Raw genomic sequence first — 19,065 nt, 5'->3', positions numbered from 1 at the left:
ATATACAAAATCTGGACAAATTAAAATATCATATTTAAGCATATTTTATGCTCAGACAAAGCCCCCACCCCTACCCCGCTAGTAGAATATATTTGAAGGTTTAAAGGAGGTTTTGCTCCATAATTCCCTTAGGACACTTAGAGATTCAGAACCACTCCCATTGTGTTTCACAAAGGGGTTATGCCCTCATAACTCCATTAGAGGTACACTTACAGATTTGGGAACACTTATTTTCATTGTCTTCTTCGGTAATTTTTATGTAAGAATACACTTTTAGATTTTTTATAGATTTTATACATTTCTTTCTATAGGGAACACACAAACATCACACAGACATATACACAGATATCAAGTTTTATAGATATATTTATATTCATGTCGTGCACATTAAATGTTTAACTTTCTTAATATAAAGTATATCTGTTTCCGTATGATTATGTGGCTTTCATTCGAGTATATTTTAGAAAAAAGATTTCCAATTGATATTATCTATTTAATATTTAATCTGATCGCTATTTTATTTTCAATTGGCATAATTATAGAGGGAGGAGGAGGAGGAGGAGGAGGAGGAGGAGGCAGCATACTCTCATATTGGTAATCACTCTTCTTGTCTCCCATTACAAGTTCATTATAAAATACATAAAAATATATAAAGTTTTTAAAGAAGCATTTTGTAAGTTTTGAGAGATTTAAGTTTACAAAATAAATTTAAAAAAGAGAAAAAGAAACATTTTTAAAGGATAAAAAAAGGATGCAGAATATCTGAAAAAGTCAGTCAATAAATTGAAAAGTTGTAACTAGAATTTTTACTTATGAATAAAGAACAAACAAAAAATAAAAAAAAAACTATGAAATATAAAAAGAGAAAAATAACACTAGTCTGTGTTTGAAACTTATTTTTTTTCAAAGGTCAAGTATTCTTTGACTGATTTAGGAGAAATTTTGCTGAATTCAACTATAACATCCATTTTGTATATGTGTGTAGGAATCAAGCCTGATTTTTAAGATATCATATTCCGTTTAATGTCCGTTTTACATATTGGCATGTGTTGGACAGCTTTAAGAAATTGACTTCATAACTGACCTAACTCAGCCCAGGTCCTTATTCATCCTTCTTTCTTGCAAATCAATTCTTATCACTTTCTCTCATGCTTTTCTTGTCTGTCCCTTGTGAACTGAACTTAAGTAAATAACTCTCATTTATTCTTTCAATATGATCATATCATTAAAGTCTTCTGTTCGGCACCCATTTCCCTAAGCTGTCTGAATTTAATTTTCCTCTGAGGTCATCAGATATAAGCCTATCTCTAAGACTCACATTACCCATCCATCATATCATTTCTCTCCATGCAATGCATGTCCTCATTTCACTTCCATACTGCATACACATACCTGATAGACTCTTCACTTTGGTTGATACTGGTAATGCTTTGTTGGGTAGTAATGGCAGAAGTTCCCTAAACTTCCTCCATCAACCCCTAACACTTATAATCATACTAGCACCAGCTCCTCCATGTGCTCCAATTATATCACTAAGGTAAAAAGACTTCTGAACAAGGCTAATATATTCACTATTGAAATATACTTCATTCACATATGCTCAATTTAAAATTATTATTATTTTTTTTTTTACTCCAGCATATTTTCTTCAAAGTAGTGCTAACATTTAAACTTTTCTTGGCTTCATTGTTGTCACAGATGGTCACGGATAATTTCAAATATCTAGTTTTGTTTTCACTTTTCAAGTCTAGATTTGTATTATAATTGGAAACATAACTGTCATAATAGGTTATGTTACAAAGAAGTCACCACTTACCAAGGCCCAAGGGCCACTCAAGGATAAGGGTTAATGAGTGTAAGGTGGTCAGTGAGACAACACTGTCTCCTTAATCAAATTCTACTCTATTTTCACTATTACCATTGTGAAAATAGGGTAGCATTTAATTAAGGAGATAGCTCAACAAAAACTTGTTTATATTGAACTTGAAAACAACCATGCTGGAACGCAGCCCTGTGGTATGCAGGTATGAGATGAGCAAATTCAAAATGGCCGATCATTTTCCTTTTCGTATTTCCTCTATAGTTTCTTTTGAGTCTGTTTAAAATGAAATCATTCTTGAAACACATAAATGCACACATTATTTTTATTCTCGTTTTTAATCCAAAGATTATCCATTATAAAGAAAACAATAGATGTATGTTTGTGTAAATATTTAACCGATAAACCTTTAAACTACTAGTCACATAACCCTGAAATTAACAGGAAATAGTACTCATACACCAAGAATAGTTTATAACGAATAAAATCTTTGTTTAGATGGATGAATAATGCATACAGAAATTAGCAAGTTGAAATGCAAAATGTTTATGAACAGTACATAGGGCCTGAGCAAAGCTGGGCTGAACTGCTAGTTAGCAAAAAACGCATTCTTAGAGAAGATAAAGCCTGGAAGAGTGAACAGTAAGAATCAGATTTTGTGAATAAGATGACAGTAGAAAATAAAACTTCCCCCAAAAGTAATGATTGCAAATTATTACAAAAATGTAAATTAGTTACATCTCAGTCGCTAAGCACATTATAAGCAAAGTTCTGTACTGATTTAGAACATCACCCAGTGCCGTGTCGGTATCTTCTGGTAGTTTACGGTAAGCTGCCAGAGGAGCAGCTGAAAAAAGATGATGCAATTATCTAATCGTCACTCAGTAGATGATGTTTTCTTCAATAGGAAAAACATTCACTAATCCGATATCATTCTTGAAAAATAAAATTGTTTTTGATCATAATTGTTTCTATGAAAAGAAAAAAATGTTTTTTATGATTACAAAAAAAAAACTTATTTTATTGAAACTTCTCTAGCAAAAAAAAAAAACTTCTAAGATACTTTCCGTGAAAAAAAAAAAAAATATATATATATATTTTCTTTCATAGTTGTTTTCATGTTTTCATCTTTAAATAAAGAAAAAAACTTATTTCTTTGAAACATTTTTTGAAAAAAAGAAATTTTTCTTGAAAAAAAAAAAAAAAAAAAAAAAAAAAAATTTTATTCATATAATTAAACTTACAGTAATTCCTATCTTTCTGTGTTAAAGTTTTGTTTTCAGCATTTTGAATTTATTATCTGAAAGTGTCCATGTTGGTCTTTCCCGAAAACTTTTCCAGCTGCTACCTTAAAATACTAGTAGATGCCAACGTGACATTGGGTTAGGTTCTGGATCAGTGCCCAAAGTTCTAATACAAAATTGTATTTCCAAAATACTCAAACAACTCTTTAATAATTCTTCAGGTTAAAAAAATTCCAATTATGCAGTACAAAGACTTACAGTAACTTATATATATGGCACAATCACATTGACACACGGGTTCTAGCCAGCTCAATAAAGTTAAGCAATGTTGAGCCTGGCCAGTACCAGATGAGGCGCTGTATGTATTGCGAGGTAAAATACCAGGTTGAGAAACTGGCATGGTCTATCCTTCTCTCGAGAGTAGATGGGACTCTCTTAAGCCGTGGTAAGAACCCCTGTCTAGTGATGGCGTCACAATAAAAAATACCCTTGATTGCCCTGGCGAAGCATCAAGTATTCAGTTACTGACAAGATTTGAATTACACTACAAACTCGTGTAGTGAGTTCAATCTCGGCTACGGCCATGCTGGATGATGGATAACTTATAGATAAACATCTATCATATCACTATATGCATCTGTTGTGAATATAGAACAAGATGAATGCTATGATTATGCCTTAATTAACACAAACGATGTCATTTATGTGTATGTATATAACATAAATTGGAGTAATTTAAATGATTGCAGTGTAAAGCTATAACACGTTTTGATTTATTCATACATCCTGATTTCCAATTATGCAGTATAAGGATCGTGCTATTGTCAGAATCATCCACGTGTGTTACAGAAAACCCTGAAAGGTGCAGAAACATTAACCTCATAAAAAAAAAAAATAAAATGATAAACATTTTATTTTGTTTTCATTAGTTTAATATTAAAAAAATCTAAATATTTAGCTAGACTTGAACAAAAAATTCATAAAAAGAAAAAACATCACATAAAATATAAAAAATGTTTTGTTTGCTATCACTTGTTTGTTATTCAAAAAACATTTATTCATGAAACTTACCTTACAACAAATGTTTTTTTTCTTGATTTGAATTTTAATTTTCTTAAAGTTTCGTAAAAATTGTCCAATAATTAATCAGGAATATTCTTTTCATTTTTCAATTAATTTTTCATTGAATTAACCTCATACTGGCAGAAATAATATATTTTTCATTAAAAAAAAATTATCCAGCGTTTGCACACACACACAAAACAAAAATCATATAACTTTCATTCAGCATTTTCCTGTGTTTTCCGTAAACTGCCCAGACGCTTCTGACAATACCATGGTCGTTATACTACATAAGTACCGTCATTCATTATAATGAGAATCTGTAAGAATGCACAATAAAAGATTTGATTTTGTGAATACCATGACCATGCAGAATAAGAACCCAAAAAGCAAAGTGATTGTGAATCATGACAGAAAATGTAAATTATTTACATCTAAGTCTCTAAAAACCGAGTTGGAGAATGTTTGAAATGGCATTTACAATAAAAAAAAATAATATTTAAAAGTCACGCGCTTACTCACCCAGGGCTGAAGTCAAAGATATTACTGAAAGAGGAACGAAGAGTTTGTACTGTGTCTAAAGAAGGATAAAGATATTTTGTTCGGGTACCAAAACCATGAATAAATTTGCACAAAGTCAAAAACAAAAGGTGTGATGAAAATGTAAAACTTCAAATTAGTTGGAAATAATCCTGTTTTATACCAAGGCCATGAACATTTTTATTTAAATGTGTTTTGATATTTTTTTATGTTTGTTTATACATTTTGTTTATACATGAAAATCTTGTAAATAAAACTATTTTTTGTATCAATTAAAAAAAAAAGATGTTTTGAAATTATGTATTATTAAAAATGTGCATATAACGTAAATAAAACTATGTACTTTTTAGGCCATTAGTAAAACTTTTTGTAAATAAAACCTTTTTTTATGTAAAAATTCTGTGATGGCAAATTTATAAACGTGTGTTTAAGTTGTATTGCTTTATTCAACCAGAAGTAAAAAAAAAAAAATGTTGTTAAAGAAAAATGTGTCTTTTTTGGTCATTACTCATTCTAGGGTGCCTCAAATCGTATTGATCCTAAAAATTGAGGAAAAAAACCTGAAAAATATTCTAAGGTGGCTAAAAAATTCTAGGGTGCTTTAAATCTAATTGATCCTAAAAATTAGGGGGGGGGCATAAAAATAAACACAGAAACAAAATGTTCTGAAAATAAAAATACAGATTTTATTTATTAACTGATAATACAGCATATAATTTACTTAAACTTAATCATTCAACATCATTTTAAACCTCTTTTCAGCAAGATGTTTTAAATTTGATTAACAGAATTTCATTTTTCCTTTGACATCATGTTGAGCAAAAAAAAATGTAAATAAAGGCTCTTGATGTAGACAAATTTTAAAGCAAGTATAAAAGATAAAAGGAAAAACTTGACAACATAACATTCATATAAATTGTATCCTATTCACATATTAAAAATATATTTAAAGATCACATAAAATAAGAAAATAATTTTAGGTTTACCTTCCTCGTGTTCCTCATTAACATGGTGGAGAGCCGGTTCATAGGCTGCCAGCTGAGCAACAGAGATTGTGGTGACTGGGAAATTCTCTCGGCCAACTCTTTTACGCTCTTCTTCAGCACGAAGTGCACGAAGAATCATTTCTTGTTGCTGTTTTCGGCGAGTTGTTGTAGCAGTCACCAATGTTTTCTGCAATATCAGAAATATATGCATATATATATTAGTGTTGGAATGATTAATCGGAATTGAGAATCAGCAAAATTGGAACTTTTTGAGGTATTGGAATCGATATCGGAAATATTTGTGACTATTTACCGAAGGCCAAAAACGATTCCTTTAATTATTTGTTTTTATTTGAGTTTGTTTAAAACTACTGGTAGAAATAATAAAATAAATATTTATTGATTTTAAACTACCAGTAAAACTAAAATCTATAGATTACCCCTCTCTCTCTCACACACACACACACACAATGTGTTTTTATGCTTGAGAAAATATTTGTATATTTGACATGCGTTTTTACTGTAGTCAAGACAAAAATAACAATTTTATAGTTAAATAAAAAAATTGGAATAATTTAATTAATTGCTAATGGAAAGTGATTAAAGTGAGAACTATATTTCTGTTGTGATGATTGTCTTAAACTGTAATGAAAATAATGAGTCATTTATTAAAAGTTGCAATGTGTGTATAAAGCATGATAGTGATTCTAAATCACCTTCACTGACACCAGTAACCATATTTATTCCTGAATTCTGCAAGACTTAGGAAACTGAATATTTTATACTCATCCAGAACATTATGCAATTCTTCACTTATTCTTGCACCTGTGTGTGCACCAGGGAATGGAACAACTCTAAGCACAGCTCTGCACTGTTCAAATCATTTTACAGCCAATGACCTGTCAAACTCAGAAAGGGAGCATTATTTGTAACAGCTGTCCAAATGTTTGTAGTTAAAGAAAGGTTATCTTTCAGATGCAAGGTTCCTTGTTTACTTGCGATTGTAACGATGTAAGATTCCGTTGTACGGAAGACCAAATCGGCCATAATTTAAATATTTAAATTTATTTACTGAATTTAAATATTTAAATTGATATACTGTTTAAATGATAATATACGTCTACGATGTTTTTATTGGCGCTTTTCTTCGTATTTTTTAATAACATTTTTTTGCACCATTTACAAGTTTTTTATTTTACAAATACTTTTTTTAATACTGTAATAGTAAAATTATTTTAGTAAAATTCTATATTGGATACGTTTTTTTTATGAAGTTTAAGTAAAAAAAGTACACTTTTTTTATTATTAAAAATACATTTCATGAAAACACTCATTATAAAATGTTCACGTTGTTTAATTAAAAGTTCTCAATTTTAATCTAATAGTTTTATAATTTTGTTATTTTGTTACAAATTTCTAATAAAGATTATTTTAATTTTAACGGTAATTTGGTTTTCATTATAAACTCCGTCATGTTAAAGGCTTGAAAATCACTTTAAATCAATTTTAATATTAAAAAAAAAAGAGAAATCAACAGGAAAAAAATCTCGTGTGAAAACATTACGAGATACTTTTTCCGTATAATTAATAAATGTATCTTTATTTTACTATTACAGTATTAAAAAAATTATTTGTAAAAAGAACTTGTAAATGGCGCAAAAAAATGTTATTAAAAATACGAAGAAAAGCGCCAATAAAAACATCATAGACATTTTGGCCGATTTGGTCTTCCATACAACGGAATCTTACATCGTTAAAACCGGAAGTAAACAATGAACCTTGCATCTGAAAGATAACCTAATGCTGCTAATTTCATCAAGAGATGAATTTTTGCTCTTACTTTTGTAAATATATTGAGAATTATTTTACAGTGGAGTACGTTTATGATGGAATACTGTAATTTAAACAAAGTTTTGCAATAAGCCTTTTAAATCCAATATCAAATATTACAAAATATGGTTGAATATTAACAGCAATCATTTCTCTTATCAGATAATAAATCTCTTGTGACCTGTAGTCATTAATATCCAAAATTTTCTTCTTGGCCAATATTGATTCTATAGTAGTTTGGTGTTTTGCTGGAGGCTCATTGTTGCTATCACTTGTTCCTGGAATGTCTTTCCCTGAACATTTATTGTTTCCTTTTCTTATCTGCAAATTTTGCTTCTTTTGGATGAACATTTCTAAGATGGTTTAACATATTTGTCATTGTAAATCTTTTGCTGAATTCCCACCCTTTGATATTATGATTTGATATAACTTGCAGACATCATATGCAATTTGTTGAATGTACGTGAATCTAAGTTGTCCTTTGCTCGTGCACCTGTGCCATGGAGTCCTCAGCAATACATTTCTCTCCAGCTCTTGCTTGCTCCTCTGGTAGTGACTGGCAAATTGTAGACGTCGCTCTCTGATGGTAGCAGATATGGCAGATAGGTTGCCATAAAGTTGCTGCTTCATGTGATGATCTTGCCAAGATATATCTAACACTGTTCGTAGCATACGGATGTGCTGTTTAGCTTTCTTTCCAATCTTTTGGTGAGTATCTAGGTGATAGCACCATAAACAAAGACAGACTCCACCACTGCTCTGAAGAACTGCCTTTACCTTGTACCTTGGTACAATTGTGAACAGTTGCTTCCAACCAACATGCCATTGCAGTAATATGACGAATAAGGCTTTCTTCACCTAACAGCAGGTTTTCTGTCTTATATACATAATTTTGGTTCATCACATTCAAGCAACAAATCCTTGTTTATAAAAAGATATTGTACACCTGCAACATTTATAATGCCTACCAACCAGCATGATAACTGGACTCTTCATACTTACCTACAAAGAGCGTCTCCAAAGATAAAATCTATTCTCACTTGAGTGGCTGCAAGGAAAGGTGATTCTGGTGTATAATATCATTAAGCAGAATTTAAATCTTTCAAGGATTTTTTATCCCAGCACAAAGTTGTGGTGTTTGCGGCCACCCTAAAAAGATGTACTACCATTATTTTCAACTCACTAGAAGAACAGCAACATTCTCTGTCCATATTCCTGCTTTGTGGAACAACCTACCAGAAGAAATGAGGATGATGGGATGATTCCAACATGTTTCCCTAATTCCAATATAATTACAAATTCTGATTATTTATATATCTCTAAATATTTAACTATAAAGTTAATATTTTACCCTGATTACCATAAAAATACATGCTAAATGTTGACATATTTTCTCAAAAATAAAAACACACCTATGATGGGGGGATCTATAGATTTTAGTTTTGCTGGTAGTTTTAAATCAATAAATATTTATAATTTTATTATTACTACAAGCAGAAACAAAATCAAATAAAAAAGATAATTAAAGGAATCGCTTTTGGCATTGGAAAATAAGCACAAATTTTTCCAATTCCGATACCCCCAAAAGCTCTGATTTTTCCAATTCCAGATTCCGGTTTGATTAATCATCCCAACACTAATCGGTACCATATTCACATTTAAAGTAGACAAACATCCAGACTATATTATATGGCTTATTGCACTTTAATATCTTTTGCTAAATAAATTTGATTCAATGTGTTTGAATACGTCCACTGGAGATACTTAGGGTTTTTTTTTTTGTTTAGTCGTCTTGAAATTTGACAAAATTCCAGGTTATAATAATCCAGACAGAGTTATCAGCCTCTGTTAGCATGGATGGAATGGTAAAAAATTCCAAAACCAGAAGTATTGAATACTAGCAGGACAAAACCTGAACAGAAGTATTGAATAATAGTTGGACAAAACCTGGTTATATCCAGCTGATGTAGTAATGTAAATTAATTAATAATTATTGGCTCTTTTTGATTTATGACTAACTTCTTTCATCATTATTTTCGACTAACACGAAACACATACCATAGATAGATATAGTAAAATATATTTATAAACTTACCGTTTCTTCCTGGTTTAGAGTGACTTCTTCTATCTTAGTCTTAAAGTGTGGCTTCCATGGTGGATCAACCACAGTTTGAGTAGGTAGTCCAATGGTTGGAGAGGGCAGGGTAAAATCAATATTTGGAGGTGGAACCTGAAAAGAAAATGAAAGAAAAATATCATGTACATACTATACTAATATACATTCTGTAAAAAGAATTGAATTCTCTCGGTAAGCAGTATCGTAGACTTTTAAACAAATGAAAAAATCTCATTTAAGCAATATAATTTCTTCCATTAATTAGGACTTAATGTGAACTTGCATTCAAAATTTTAAATCTTGGGTTTAATATTCTTGCTATGTCTAGCTATACTCGGGCAGGTATTTTAGTGTGTGTGCATCTTACAATAAATATATTCAATATTGACATACTAATAACTGATTGATTCTACCTAATGAAACAGCTGCTGTAAAAATATATGGAATTTTTGACACGTTAAAAGGAATAAAATAAAAAATAAGATGAATAAAACTTTATAATTTGGAACATAGGAATATTGTTATCCATTTATACTTATTTTAATATTGTAAAAACATCTTAGAGAAAAGTTACAAACTAATAAGTGCTTAATAAAATCACCTTAAAAATGTTATTCGCTCCTTCCTCCATTCGGGGCCATACTTGATAGCGAAACTGCCAGAGAGTACCAAATCTACAAAAAAATAAATAAATAAATTAAAATTTTTGAAATCTATATATATAAAAGGCAAAATGTGTGTGCACATTTTTTGTATGTTCAGCAAAGGCTTTTTTTTTCGGGGGCGGGGGGGGGGGGGAGGGGGGTCTCCATCGGGTTACTATTTCTTGCAACTTTTTATATACCATGTAGATTATAATATCTATGATTTGTGAACACGCATCGCTTCTAGATTTATTTACATCGACTTTTACAAAGTTCTTAGGCTCCATTCATACGTGTTCGGCTTTTTTATATAAAAACAAAACTAATCTGAAGCAAGGGCACGGTTCTCGGCTATTGTACCAGGAACATTCAGAAAGTAATGAGGTTTGATCAATGCGGGGGAAACCCCTTATATCAAACAATTGCTATTTATTTGGGGAGCTAGCCCCCCCCTCCCCAATATCTTGGGGAAACAAAACCAGAAAAACTACCTCGCAGCTAACGTTGGGTAAACAAACCCAAAAACCTGCCTCGCAGTAAAAGTTAAGCGCGAGATTTCATTCCCTGTATGGCATGATATTTGACTTCATTAAATTCATGCACGTGTCAATTGAGTTTTTAATCCTTGAATTCAAACGTTTTTATGTTACTCTCCCTTGCTTCAGTTTTTGCATCAACATTTTTGCAAAGTCATCATACGTTTTGCAATGACTAAGCTTATTTTGAACGTCCGTGATGTCATAAGTCGCCGTGAGTGTGGCGGCTAAATTGTTGGCTTTTTTCGCCTCCTTTTCCTTTTATCGTTACAGGTTTGAGCCTGGCTAGTGCGGTTAACTTTTTTTTTTTTGCACTCACATAGGTATTTTGATTGAAACATTTTTTTTAGGGCTGGGTTGCTCAATAGTCTAACTATACAACCTCTCGACACCCAGGCAACACTGGGTATCCCTGCTAGTATTCAATAAAAGATCTACTGCAGCAGAATACTTTCAATGAAAATTTAATTATCATTCATTTTTTTTATTATTATTCATTCCATCATCAAAAGAAAATATTAAACATTTTTTAAAATATAGCTTGTGAGAGAACACAAAGGAAGAAGAGAAATTGCTGAGGGAGACTGAAAAGAATAAAAAAATAAAGGCTGTTTCATTCAAATTAAATTGGGTATGAAAAGAAACAATAGGATGTTGACACATTGGTTCTTATTAGCTCACCAAAGTTAAGCAATGTTGAGTCTGGCCTATGCCAGATGGGTGACCATTAAGGAATACTAGACACTGTATGCATTTAGGTAAGCACATATGTATAATACCTTAGAGAGAGAAATGTCCCAGCCTTGTACAGTTCCATGTCAACCTTGGAGCAAGGTGTAGCCTCTGTTAGCCTCCCTTTGATATACTGGAGGGTTATCATATAGGAGGTAGATGGAATTCTTCAATCTTTAATGATAGCATCACAAACAAAACACCTGTTTCTAATTTGTTCTGAACTAGCACAGAAGTAGTAAGGCTTAAAAAAACGTCATGAGAATGTTCATGTCAGAGCGCAAGCTGGTCTAACATAAATGTTCAACTTGGAAATCTGAAACTTTCCCACATTCAAATCTTGTTTAACTCTGGCATAAAATCATGAAAAATAAAATGTTGCAATTTTTGTGCGTGTGTCAGTTGGTGCATTGACCACTCTAGAAAGGCACATATGTTCTGTGCTGGATAGCTTGGTTAATAAGAAATCATACAAAAACAGTAAAAACAAAGAATAAAATGCTTGGCCATTTGAATATGGAAATCTTTATGGACAATCAAGATTAGTTTGAGCTGAACACCGCTGGAAAATCACGAATGCTGTTTATTCCAACACTGAGTTGGAGCTGATCAGCACAAAAGAGATACACTACAAAGAGATTCATCTTTCCAATAGGAACTCATATTCCACACAGAGGAGTCTTTCTCATAGAGTTGGGTTATATTTTCATTTACTGATCTCATAAAAGCAATGCAATTAATCTTCAGATTTAAGTAATCATGCCCAAATTCTTTCTTTTCTTTTTACAGTTAATCATTTCTTATTCTTATGATTAGTCAGGTCAGAAAATATTCAAATATATATATATATATATATATGGAGAGAGAGAGAAAGAGAGAGAGACTTTCCATATAGCCACAGGTCATAGATCGTCTATGTTCTCTGTTTCAATGGATGATGCCATACTTTTGTTACTTCCTCATTTATAACATCATAATGAATATATTCCCAGTATCTTCAACCTATTTTAGTGAACAAAATCATTGCTTCATGATTTGTCCAGTGTCTCCTAACTCTGTTTAAGGGGATAATTTTGTGATCTTTTTTGCTGTGGTTCCCAAGCAGCTTGAAAGATTAGTGGTGAATATTAACAGCCATACTGAATTCTAAATAAAACCCTATGCTATACACTTTCTATGATATCCATTTTTTTTGTCAAAATAATAAACGATGAAAATTTAATAATAGGGAGTTACTTTCCAATCACCATGTAATTAAAATTTAATACAAAGAAAGATAAACAAATTGTCTTGAATTATTCATTGAATTATTTCCAATTAGTCATTTTAATTAATTTTCCCTAAATTCTCTGATTTTCTGTACATTTGAAAATTTTGTTGTGAAGACTAAAACTTCAAATGATTTATGATTGGGTTGGAGGGCATTAGATGAATTTTCTTTCATTAAAGAATGACTTCCTGTTTCCTTCCCTCCAAATGCACACTCAATGTCTTTTAATTTTGACTTTCTTAGTTGAAACTGATTGGAATTGTTTAGTAAAAAAAATTGTTATTTGCGCTGTGATCTCCATACACAGGGATGCCCACACCCTCTTGGGAAATTCATCTCGATTTTAATTTTTTTTTTGTCATTGGCTACTTACATTCCTGATTCATGCACTAAATCTCACTGCCTTCCTTTAATTATTGACCAGGATTAAATATTAAAATTGATAACATCTGTTCATTAATGTTCTTCAGATTTTAATATAGACACTGTTTTACATTTTTCCTCGCTTTGGATGTTTGATGAAAACATGAGGCAAAGACAGTTACTTCTGTCAGAGTTATAAATACTTTTCAAATTACTTAATAAAAACCAAAATTGGATGATTCTGCTATATATGTCGTCGAATCTTACCTGAGTATAGCGTTGATACGATGGTTGACATTTTCATGCTGCATTTCTCGAACGACCATTGCTTGTGCCTTGTCCGGCGCTTTTACTGATGTCAACAAAAAAACTGTAGCTAAAAAAATTAAAAAAAGAACGTGAACCATCAAAACCACATTCTGAATTAAACCAAAGCCTAAAAAAATAAAGTAGTCTTTGTTGCTAAATTGAACACTTGCCATGAAAATAATGATAGAGTAGACGCAGATTCACAATGTCTCTTCTGTGAGAAAGAGGTTGCAAGGAGGAGAATTAAACCATGTCAAGCCAGGAAAAGATGCTCTGAGCAATTCCTCCCCTGATGTGCCAACATTACTCTATTTAAGAACGTATTTGGTTCTTATACAGGAAGTATACAGGGAGTGAGAGAAAGAGAGAAGAGGGGGGGCAGACATGTCTTGGTGCACAATTCTTCAATTTCGATGCTCCTTATAAATCTGGGCCATAATCACAGTAGCTGCTTATGTCTCATTGAACAGAAAATTGGAAAAATGAGATAAAGTAACATAAAACCCATGCATCTTATTAACTCTTTTGTTCAAGTGTTTTTTAGTCTTGATACGAGATTACTCATTCTAAAGCAGGCCTCGGGCTATGATGATGGTATATTATCTGTTCTGTTTTCAGTCATAGGAGGAATTAAAAATGGTTTTATGTTTTCTTTGTCAAATATTACTGGTTGAGTTGGTTGGTTGCTTTTGTTTTACGGCATATCAACCCTTTTCAGGTTATTTAATGCTGAATCCAAAGATTTTGAAGAAAATTTTTTTTAATAGAATATATTTGTTGTTTTCACGTCGGTTTCTATTTAACCCATAGTTGGGACCCTAACAGGTACTACCACTCCAGGTCAGAGTGGACCTGGGAGCAATGGTAATTAAAGGGTGACTCCACACTCCCCAAAGCCCACAAGCTGGGGCCTCATCACTGGATATAGTTTAAGGTCATATCCAGGACCCCCATTGAGGGACTTTTACCCTCTGCAGGGGGGCAGTCGGCGTATTCTAATGCCCCACCGACAGGGCCCTACTGGTTGAGATATCATTTCCATTTAAAATCTATTTAGCATTATGCATATCAAACTGAGAAAAACATAATTCAAATGTGTCAACATTATGTGAATGAGTTAAATCAAAACAAAATGGATACAGAATTTGATGTGATATTGGATTTATCTAAAAACGAAATTTGAATTTTAACTCAAAATAATTCTTCATTTAATATTTACTAGCATAGACTCCTGGCGTTACATATAAAATATACTTTCCATATGTGTATGTAGCCAAGATAACACACTGTGGGTTTTTAGTAACACCCTACATGTTCAGAGAATTGATTTCAATTCCTTACACACACGTTTTTAATCTTGGTAAAATAAAATATGAAATATTTTAATTTTCCAAGGCCTTTTCAAGGCAGAAAATTGGCGACCACTATTTCATAAATAAATCAAATCTCAACTATTGATGGGAGTTTGACTAAATCATTTCTGGTAATTTTGAAGGTCATGGTCAGAGAAGAACATAAGAAAAATCTGTTTAGGCATTAAAAATGGAATGTTGTTTCTGCAAGAACTTAGACACCTGAGTCAGAAAGTAGGATTGAGAAGTCAGCAACCCCAGGGAAAGACACTCTGACCTGCAAAAAGTGCCTGGGCCAGTCCTGTTGGCATTTTCTGGTGAGGGCGCCTCAAGCGATTAGCATTAAACTAATCCCTTCTCAAAGAGAGAAGGCAAAACCTAGGAGGGTGGATCTCCTAGAATTGTACAGAACTTAACTACCACAAAATCAACAGGAACCGGATCATTACAGGAATGGTCTCATCTCTGCTGATTTTGGAGGCCCAGGATAAAAATCCTTAGCTGCTAACAGAAATTTTCAAATAAGTCTATTTACTTGCCTGCTACTGCTGGATAAAAAATGAACTCCAACTCTTTGACTGAAGCAAAATGAAGTGTGCTCTTTTTTGTAAACCTCTGCATAGCATTCATTAACTCTATAAAATTAGCTCTATGACAGCTGAAGTAAACAGCAAGAGTCTTATTGCATAGATAACAAGTAGTTGGCATTGAGTTGATGTCGATCTTTTTCTTTTTCCTGCAGACATCTTTTTAATAACAGAGATTGTAAAAGTTAGTAATAATCACAGAACACAATCATTTATGGTTGACCAATTTTTTGAAAGTTTTTCTTTTATAGTATACATTATATGGATATAAAAACAAGAGAAAGATTTTATCAGCTTATCCATTACATGTTACTAGAGACTTCCTGTCAGTGATGCAACATCCTGAACATGTAGCCCTGATTTTAATCTTGGTATTTGTAATGAATGGGTATCCAGAAGATTTCAGTACTTTTACAGAGAATCCTGAATCAATTCCCAAAATGGCTAAAGCAGTTGACAATTTGAAAACCATCTTATTTTCTTTGCTTTTCTTTGGGAGGTAAGTTTTTTTTTTAATTTTGTTGTCTGCTTTTTTTTTCTATTTTAAACATTTTTTTTATTTTAAGCCATAAACTGTTTCAGACATTTTTGAGACTATAGTTCTAATTCTAATCTATAACTTTTAATGGAAATTTTCTACTTTTCTACTTCACCTAAACTTATATATTTTTTTTTACATGGAGGGCACCACTTATTAAGGCCCAGAAGCCACTTGAGGATAAGGGTTATTGCGTGTACAGTAATCAAATGGGATAGTGTTGTAGTACTCGTTAGCATTGGAGATTTGATAAAGTGTCATTACTTAAAGGAGCGGTTCATCAGGTATTTGTTTATGTTGAATTTGAAGACATCCAAGTTGAAGTCAGGTGGGAAACAGACAAGCGGTAGAGAGTTCCACAGGCATGCAGTTCTAAGAAAGAAGCTTTGTTCATTGAATCTACGTTTTGATGTAGGCACAGATAAAGAGTGGGGAAAATTATTGACAGTGGTTTCAGCTAAACGGGTGTTTATCATGAAAGATTGGTGAGGGGGACCAGAGATTGGAGCTCAGACGAGCACTTGCCATGGAAATAACGATAAAACAAAGCTAGACTTGCAATGTCTCTTCTGTGGGAGAGAGGTTGCAGGGAAGAGAAAAGGGCATTTCCCACTAAGCCACAAAGTCTATTTTGTACTCTGTCAAAGCAGGATAGGTTGTTTTTAGCAGCTTCTGCCCAGATGTGGCAGCAGTACTCCATCCTTGGACGTACTTGGCTTTTATATAGATAAAGAATTTCATCAGTAGTAAGATATCTTCTGGAGTGGTAGAAGGATCCCACCATTTTCTCAGCGACCTTGGCAACAGACTTGATGTATGTGTTCCATTTCAGATCAAGAGTAAAGGTCAAACCCAGCTTATCAAAACATGGAACCTCCCCTAGACGAGAGCCATCCATTTCAATTGATGCCAGATGGGGATCAGAGAACTGATGATGTAAAGATAGGAGCTTGGTTTTAGATGCATTAAAGGTAACCAGCCACCTCTTCCCCAACTGTACCACGCGCTCAAAATCAGAGGAGAGAGAATCAGAGAGAACTTTGTCATTAACGGCCTTTGATGTGTTGCCATAGATGGTCGTGTCATCAGCATAGATGTCAACAAATGATTTAAGTATGTGTTTTGGGAGATCATTGATGTAGATCAGGAAGAGAGTTGGGCCCAGGATGGATCCCTGAAGAACTCCAGCATTAATACTGCGGGCCTCTGATTTCTGCCCATCAACCACTACTCTTATGAGCCTATCAGAGAGAAATGATTTAATGATATGAATAAATTCTGTTTTTTTTAAATTATTTTAATACCATTGTGTATATGGTATGGATTATAGGTGAACGTCATGTTTATTTTTCTGTAATGGATTTTGTAAACATTTATCAAAAATAAACTGCTAATCTAAATAATGAATCTGAACAGTCAATCAAATTGCCTGAAAACTAAGATTCAAAATGAAAAAAAGTAGTGATTATTTATATAGGGAAGCCGTAATAAGCAAAAGATAATGTACTAGAACATATAAATGAAACAGTGATGTTTTTCATTAGAGAAGTGGATCCGATAAAATAAATTTCTCAGTGAATTATGGGAGAATATTAGTAGATTTTTATGATTGAGTGAAATATACTCCTACCTCCTCTAAGTTTGACTTGTTTGGGAGAGTTAGTTTGGTCGAAATTAATATAAGAAATGATAAAATTCATCAGAATGATTGTTATTTTCTGTAAACAATAATCAAATACTAGCAGGAAACATAACAATATTGGAATTATGTGTGGTGCCTGGGTTTATAGTCCTATGATATTTGACTGGAGATAGGAGAAAAAAATACTTTATTAATATAGTTTATATCCATGTCCAATTCTGCTTCAGGAGGAGTTGTCTTTTTTAATCTAATAAAACCAAACCAAGAATAATCTTTACCTAATTTAATTAACCAATGTGGCTATGATGCCTTAATAAACTTATGCTTAAAACAAGTTATTCATTTTCTATATTCAATAATAAGAATTCTATAAATCAGTAAATAAATGATTGTTAATAAACTAAATATGATGCTTACCTGCAGAAGCCGCTAATTCTTGGTCAGTTTCCAAGATAAGTTCCCATGCTACGGGCATCATGTCAACAAAGGTACTTTCTGACAGAATTGGGGCTGCCTTAGTCACAACAGCCATTGGACACTGAGTCAGATTCTGAGCCTGAAAGAGAAAGAATGATGATAATTCACAATGATGATGATTGGAGATGAACTGGGGAGAAGCATGAAACAATTGTGTTTGTTTATGACACTGATCAGATTGTACATGCTAAATATTAATGGGGGTATGTTTCCTAGTAGATACATCAGGTAGAATATATCGTTAAGAGATATATTGGAAAACAGGAAACATTTCACACAAACAGACACAAAAAGAACCAAGAGTGGAGTCATTAAGTCCTCGGGTATCAATCTTTTTAGTATTGAGTTGAAACTTTATGTAATGACTAAAAATAGGTTAACATACTGTTGCAGTGTGTTCACCCTACGGATAGTAATAAAGTCTTTCTATTTATGATATAGACCGGGAGAATATGTTTCAGCATTAGCACACAAGTATTGCACAAGTCAGACTAATGTATAACCACATTATTTGCTGTATTTATTTTTTCTTTCCAATATATTTTGTTTCCATTAATTATCTGGCTGTGGCTTTCTTCCAGATCCTTACAGGACCACAACAGTGGCAACGAGGAAAATTAAGGAACTTGAACCTTTGTTAATGACAACAATGAATTGATGATTAGGAATAAACTGAGAAGAAACATGAAGCAATCATGGTAGTTTATGACATTGATCATAATAAGATCCTTACATGATAAGTTATCTTTTAGGGACAGTAGTTTTGTTAAAAAAAACAAATTGGTGTAGATTGATGGTATCAACTCTTAACATATTAATCAATATCAGGTTGAATCGTGAAATACAAATTGTTTATGCAACATTGTTGCAGAGTTGTAGACTTAATTTTAATTCATAAGATTCCAATGAAACCAAAGACCTGTTTGATAGCAGGTACATCGGCTAGCATATTTTGCTGATATATATATATATATATATATATATATATATATATATATATATATATATTGGAAAGCAG

General features: G+C 32.4%; 1 protein-coding gene across 2 annotated transcripts in view; it reads right to left on the bottom strand.

Annotated features, from left to right (window-relative positions):
- LOC145286230 (protein unc-80 homolog) overlaps positions 1-19,065 on the bottom strand; it is a 542,234-nt gene that overhangs the window by 222,389 nt on the left and 300,780 nt on the right. The window contains exons 20-25 of one of the 2 annotated variants that reach the window (XM_080135050.1): positions 17,988-18,126; positions 13,410-13,518; positions 10,199-10,271; positions 9,577-9,711; positions 5,652-5,838; positions 4,648-4,671 (exon numbers count right to left, since the gene is read on the bottom strand). In XM_080135050.1, the coding sequence (XP_079991176.1) occupies positions 4,648-4,671; positions 5,652-5,838; positions 9,577-9,711; positions 10,199-10,271; positions 13,410-13,518; positions 17,988-18,126 (667 nt within the window). The remainder of the gene's footprint in view (positions 1-4,647; positions 4,672-5,651; positions 5,839-9,576; positions 9,712-10,198; positions 10,272-13,409; positions 13,519-17,987; positions 18,127-19,065) is intronic. The other variant, XM_080135051.1, reaches the window with a different exon arrangement.

This window comes from Euprymna scolopes, chromosome 10 (genome assembly GCF_053919585.1).
Source record: "Euprymna scolopes isolate OS-2025 chromosome 10, ASM5391958v1, whole genome shotgun sequence".
NCBI classification, from domain to species: domain Eukaryota; kingdom Metazoa; phylum Mollusca; class Cephalopoda; order Sepiida; family Sepiolidae; genus Euprymna; species Euprymna scolopes.
This window is presented reverse-complemented; position numbering and strand designations above follow the sequence as displayed.